The sequence below is a fragment of the Quercus lobata genome, chromosome 8 (assembly GCF_001633185.2).
Source record: "Quercus lobata isolate SW786 chromosome 8, ValleyOak3.0 Primary Assembly, whole genome shotgun sequence".
Classification (NCBI taxonomy): Eukaryota; Viridiplantae; Streptophyta; class Magnoliopsida; order Fagales; family Fagaceae; genus Quercus; species Quercus lobata.
The window spans coordinates 23,899,964-23,904,708 of record NC_044911.1 but is presented as its reverse complement, the minus strand read 5'-3'; the positions used below and the strand labels follow the sequence as shown (position 1 = coordinate 23,904,708).

The 4,745-nt window shown below is 38.9% G+C and overlaps 1 protein-coding gene across 1 annotated transcript; it reads right to left on the bottom strand.

Annotated features, from left to right (window-relative positions):
* Positions 1-1,083: 1,083 nt before the first annotated feature.
* LOC115954865 (protein CUP-SHAPED COTYLEDON 2) lies at positions 1,084-4,148 on the bottom strand. The gene is made up of 3 exons (XM_031072833.1): positions 3,387-4,148; positions 3,019-3,302; positions 1,084-1,952 (listed from the first exon to the last, which is right to left on the bottom strand). Exons 1-3 carry the CDS (start codon positions 3,565-3,567, stop codon positions 1,308-1,310), a joined length of 1,110 nt encoding a protein of 369 aa, XP_030928693.1. The 5' UTR covers positions 3,568-4,148; the 3' UTR covers positions 1,084-1,307.
* Positions 4,149-4,745: the final 597 nt, after the last annotated feature.

Sequence of the window (4,745 nt, the reverse complement as noted above, 5' to 3'; positions counted from 1 at the left end):
CATATTGGTTAATGCTATGGTCAAGTAGCGGAATTCGGTAAGCTAAAGAAGAAATAGGTTCGGCGTAACCTCGTTGGAGTAAGAGCTTGGAGGGCTTAGGTACACTGAGTAGATTAGGCTTAAAGGTCTTTTGCTATTCATGTATCCCAACTACATTCTTTAGTGGATTATTTACCGCTTAGATGACGGCAGAGAGGTTTACGCTGAGAGCTTTGATTTCCTCTTCGATAACACATCGTGTGTTGTCCTTGTGTTTACATCTCTCTTCCCTTAATCTTTATCATTTAATTTCTACTGTGAATGTGATTTTATTTGGTTAAGATTGTTTATCAATTATGTATTAAGCTTATGTTCATATTCCGCATATTAATTGTTTGATATTAAGTTTGAATTGTTAATTTGTAAATTGGGGGTCTAAGCATTCATAGTGTTTTATTCACTAATTAAACTTTCACCCTAAATAAACCGTAATCCTTGTCACATAATATTGGAAGACTGTAAATAAGACAATATCACAAAAGTTCTGGTAATTTTGCCCGAGAGTCCTCCACACAGAGAGATTTGAATTAGTTTTGAAGGAACACTTTTTTTAGAATTTATAATCTCTTAATTTTACTATTTTTTCTCTTTTCAGAGATCTTTGTTGAGTCCAAAATAGTTTTCAATTTTTCATTATAGTGGAGTTCTTTTTCAAGACAAATAAAACCATAAAAACATCACAAAAATCATTTCGTCCACGCAGTTATAAACACAGAAAATCAATGCCACCTTTTTACCAATCTGAATCCATGATACGAGTTTTCCAAAACAACTCCCATTGATGGACGAAACATGTTCATGGTTCATACTGGCAATTGATTAAAGTAAACATCACCTGGAAATGAAACAGGACAAGTGCCATTTCACCTTCTAAAAAAGAACAGCTAAACAGATGAACTTCCGATTTACACACTGTCCTAAAAACCCTCTTGATGTCCATTTATCGACGTACGAAGCAGACTATAACAGTATAACTCCAAATAAATAAATACCTGTCACTGCCATAGAAATACGTACTCAATTACTAAAAACAAGCTAAAGATATCATAGAAACATAACCAAATTACATAATAAGAGCTGGTTAATACTTCATACATACAACAAATGAGTCACTTTCTTAGCAACAAAGGTCAAATATTAGCTGAAGCTTGAACCCTCTGATCTTAGTTCTGACTCTGATAGCGAAAAACAAAGATAATTCCAAACCTACCCTAATAATAACGCTTAGTACATAACAGTCATTATCATAAAACTGAAATACTAAAGTCTCAGTAGGTCCACATGCAGTCAAGCTCAGTGGGACCCATGCCCATCCTAACACAACCACCACTACCATTCTCAACCTTTGAGTTATCCTCCTGCATAGGCCATGTCCCACCAGCCAGACCCAGCTCGGCGGCTGAGCCACCATGAAGCTGAGGTGGCTGCGGCGGCGGCGGCGGAGCCATAGTCTGCTGAGTGAAAAAGAAAGGCAGCTGAAGATTCTCTTGCAATGATCTGAGGCTTGGAAAAGCTGAAACTCCGAGGCTTCTTGGAAAGCGTGCAAATGGGTCCACGTTTGAAATCTGAGGAGCGACGAGGTTTTCGAAGCTGGGGTTGAAGTTGTTGTTGCTTGTGGCAGCGGTGGTTGTGGCTGCAATGGTGGAGAAACAGGACACGTGCTCCTTGGCAATTGGGCTGTCGTACGAGCAACCGTCACGAGCGGTGGCAGTGGCGCTGGGATAGGGCGAAGAGTCAAGGAGCGGTGGGAGTGAGATTGAGACTGAGGAGGGTGAGCTTGGTTCTTGGTAAAGGCTAATACCAGAGCTGAGCCTTGTTTTCTTTGAGCCACTTCCTCCACCTCCTCCACTAGTGGCGGTGCCGCCAGTACCGGAGCCGCTCTTCTGGAAGACTCTCGATATGACCCATTCATCCTTTAATTATGTGAAGGAAAAAAAAAAAAACATGTATGTTAGTAAAAATGTATATAATATGCATCGAATAATGTAGTGGATCATAAAAGATAATAGTGCATGCGTGCATATATAATGAGGACATCACATGACATGCAATAGGAGGATATGGGTGTTTAGCTGCTTTCATGTTTTATTTTTCCCTAATGTGTAAGGGAGTTTCAAAGTTTAAGTTGGCATTGAATAAGGCAATCATGTTATTATTTCCACATTCAAAACTTTCCACTTAGCAAAAACTAGTATTTAAAAGAATAAGTGAACAAAGGATTTTTTTTAACTAATTGCTCGAGATTCCACGTTAGATCCTGCAGAAAAATCATAATTGCATGTTGGGTCACACATTAACAAAGTTTAGCCAAGGAAATAAACGTGTAAAAGGAAGTGCTAGACGTCATAACAACGACTGAACCAGCACTCATATACTATCGACTGGAGATTGTTAATAAGTGCTGCAATGGGACAGAACATGTAGCTAACATTATTTGCATGCATTTACAATGTTTCTGGTGCAGGCATTACCAGCATCGAAATAATGTCTGATATGTTCCAAATTCGAAACATCAATGTAGACGCCGATGCTTTTAATATTTCCCCTCAACAAACATAATGCATTTCAATAATTTAATAATTAATTCAGCCCTCTGAAAAGTAGAGTACTCGACATTAATGGATGACATATATAACTACCATTAACTTACCTGAATGCCTTAGTAGTACTGCTAACCACTCTACAGTATTACGATTAAGCTTTATGTTGAAGTTAGAGTAGAAGTTGAAGGAAAAAAACTATACTATTATACCATCTACCACTATGAGGAACAATGCTCATCAACGGCCAAATTAACTGAAAAACCTAATATTATACAACAGTGCTTATAGAACCCTAGTCATAGACACAATGTTGTATAAGAAACCTGAGATGTTAAAAGAATTCAGACTGACATTTGCGCTAGAAAGTGAAACAAGAAGTCTCACTCTCAACACAAAAGGACTAAGGACTAAAGAGCAAGAGAGGGAGAGAGAGAACCTTGGAGCTCCTAGAGAGGTAATGGTAAGCAAATTTGCCTTCAAGGCGATACTCATGCATGACCCAGTTGCTCTTCTCTCCCTTAGGGGCTCTCCCTCTGTAGAACACCAACGTCTTCTTCATCCCAACCAGAGAACAAGTCTTTGAGCTATAGATCTCCCTATCTTTCCCAGTGGCTTTCCAGTACCCAGCCTCAGTAGCCCTGTTAGTTCTAAGCCCAGTTGGGTACTTGCGGTCACGCAAGCTGAAGAAGTACCACTCTTTCTCTCCCATCTTCGCTTTATCTGCCGAAAATGATTCATAAAGTCACAAACTTCATCAAATTTGAGATCAACTTTGATTAAATGATTAGTGAGAAAGTTAATTACCAGGTAGCTCCCAAGGTTCACACTTGTTGAGGTCAACTTCAGCAATGGCTCTACCTGTGAAGTTACTGTCCAAGACCTTCTTCAAGAGGTAGTAGGTGATAAGTTCTTCATCAGTAGGGTGGAAGCGAAAGCCAGGAGGCAAATGGGCATCATTGTTATCAAAATAGTTGTAGGACTCCATGGAAAACAAACACAGTTGAAAGAAACAAGTTCAAGAAAAAGTGTTTGATGAATTCTGTGAGACTTCTCAAGAAATTAAAGCCTCCAAAGTTAGTGAACTCTCAAAAACATAACTCCTATTATATGAAGGGAGAGAAGAAGAGGTTTATGGGGTGTGCTAGTTGGTGGGTTAGGTGTGGAGGTTTGGTTGAGAAAGTGAGAGTTATATGGGTTTCTTAAGGATTTGATGAATCGAGTGGCAGAGAAGGAAAGGCGAAATAATAAGGTATGATATGGCTGGAAAAATCTGTGTTTTCTCTGCTCTGTCCGCTTCTGGTTCTCCCTGACCACTCTCTCTCTCTCTCTCTCTCTGCAGCTCTGCCAAGAGGCTCTTATCATATCCACATAGCTAGAGAGAGAGAGAGAGAGTGTGTGATGTATGTTTCTGAAGGAGTGGGCTCTGCTCGGGTTCTGTTTTCAGTATGCGTGCGTGCGTGAGAAAGTGTGCAGGTATTCCTCTTGTCAGTGAAGAAAATGAAAGTGAAGGAACAGAAAGTAGTTTTATGAGAGAGGGGGCTTTTTTGTGTGTGAGAGAGAGATAATATGAGAGAGATTTTCACCATCTATATATCAATAAAGCTGTTTCATATCTCCTCTGTCAGCACAGTACATGTATTTAATAATCAAATAGACACAGAAGAGCCCAGCCCAAGCCATTTGGTTCTTACACGCTATCCTCTTTTCTCCTACTACTACACCCCTTTTTTTCTCAATCTTTTCATTTGGGTACTTTCATTTCTGCCAATGTATGTATATATATTTCTTTTATTTTGGGTACTGTTTTTCTTTGAGATTCACTGATGATCATCTCTGTTTTCGGGTATTTGTTCATTTGTTTTGATGTTGGTGTCCTTAATGCCAAAGTTAAAATGAGAGTGTGGTTGCTGCAACCTATCTAATGATATGATTTCACTTTTGATATCACTGTTCCAACTTCCAAGAGTTACTTTTGCTAGTTATATGTAATGTAATGGCCTTTTTATTTTTAATAGAAATAACCTTTTTATTATTATTCTTTTTTCTCTAGGTAGATGACCTTTTTATGCTAATGAGGTACAGCCACAATTTGACACATAAGACAACAAAAGTTCCCTCGAGCGAATACCAAAAAAGCAAGGTGGAAATAAAAGTTTACCCGAC

Excerpts from the sequence above, each read along its gene's own strand:
- LOC115954865 (XM_031072833.1), bottom strand. The coding sequence starts at position 3,567 with ATGGAGTCCTACAACTATTTTGATAACAATGATGCCCATTTGCCTCCT. Across the intron at positions 3,303-3,386 it reads TGAACCTTGGGAGCTACCTG|ATAAAGCGAAGATGGGAGAG; the intron begins GTAATTAACTTT and ends CATTTTCGGCAG. Across the intron at positions 1,953-3,018 it reads ACCTCTCTAGGAGCTCCAAG|GATGAATGGGTCATATCGAG; the intron begins GTTCTCTCTCTC and ends ACATAATTAAAG.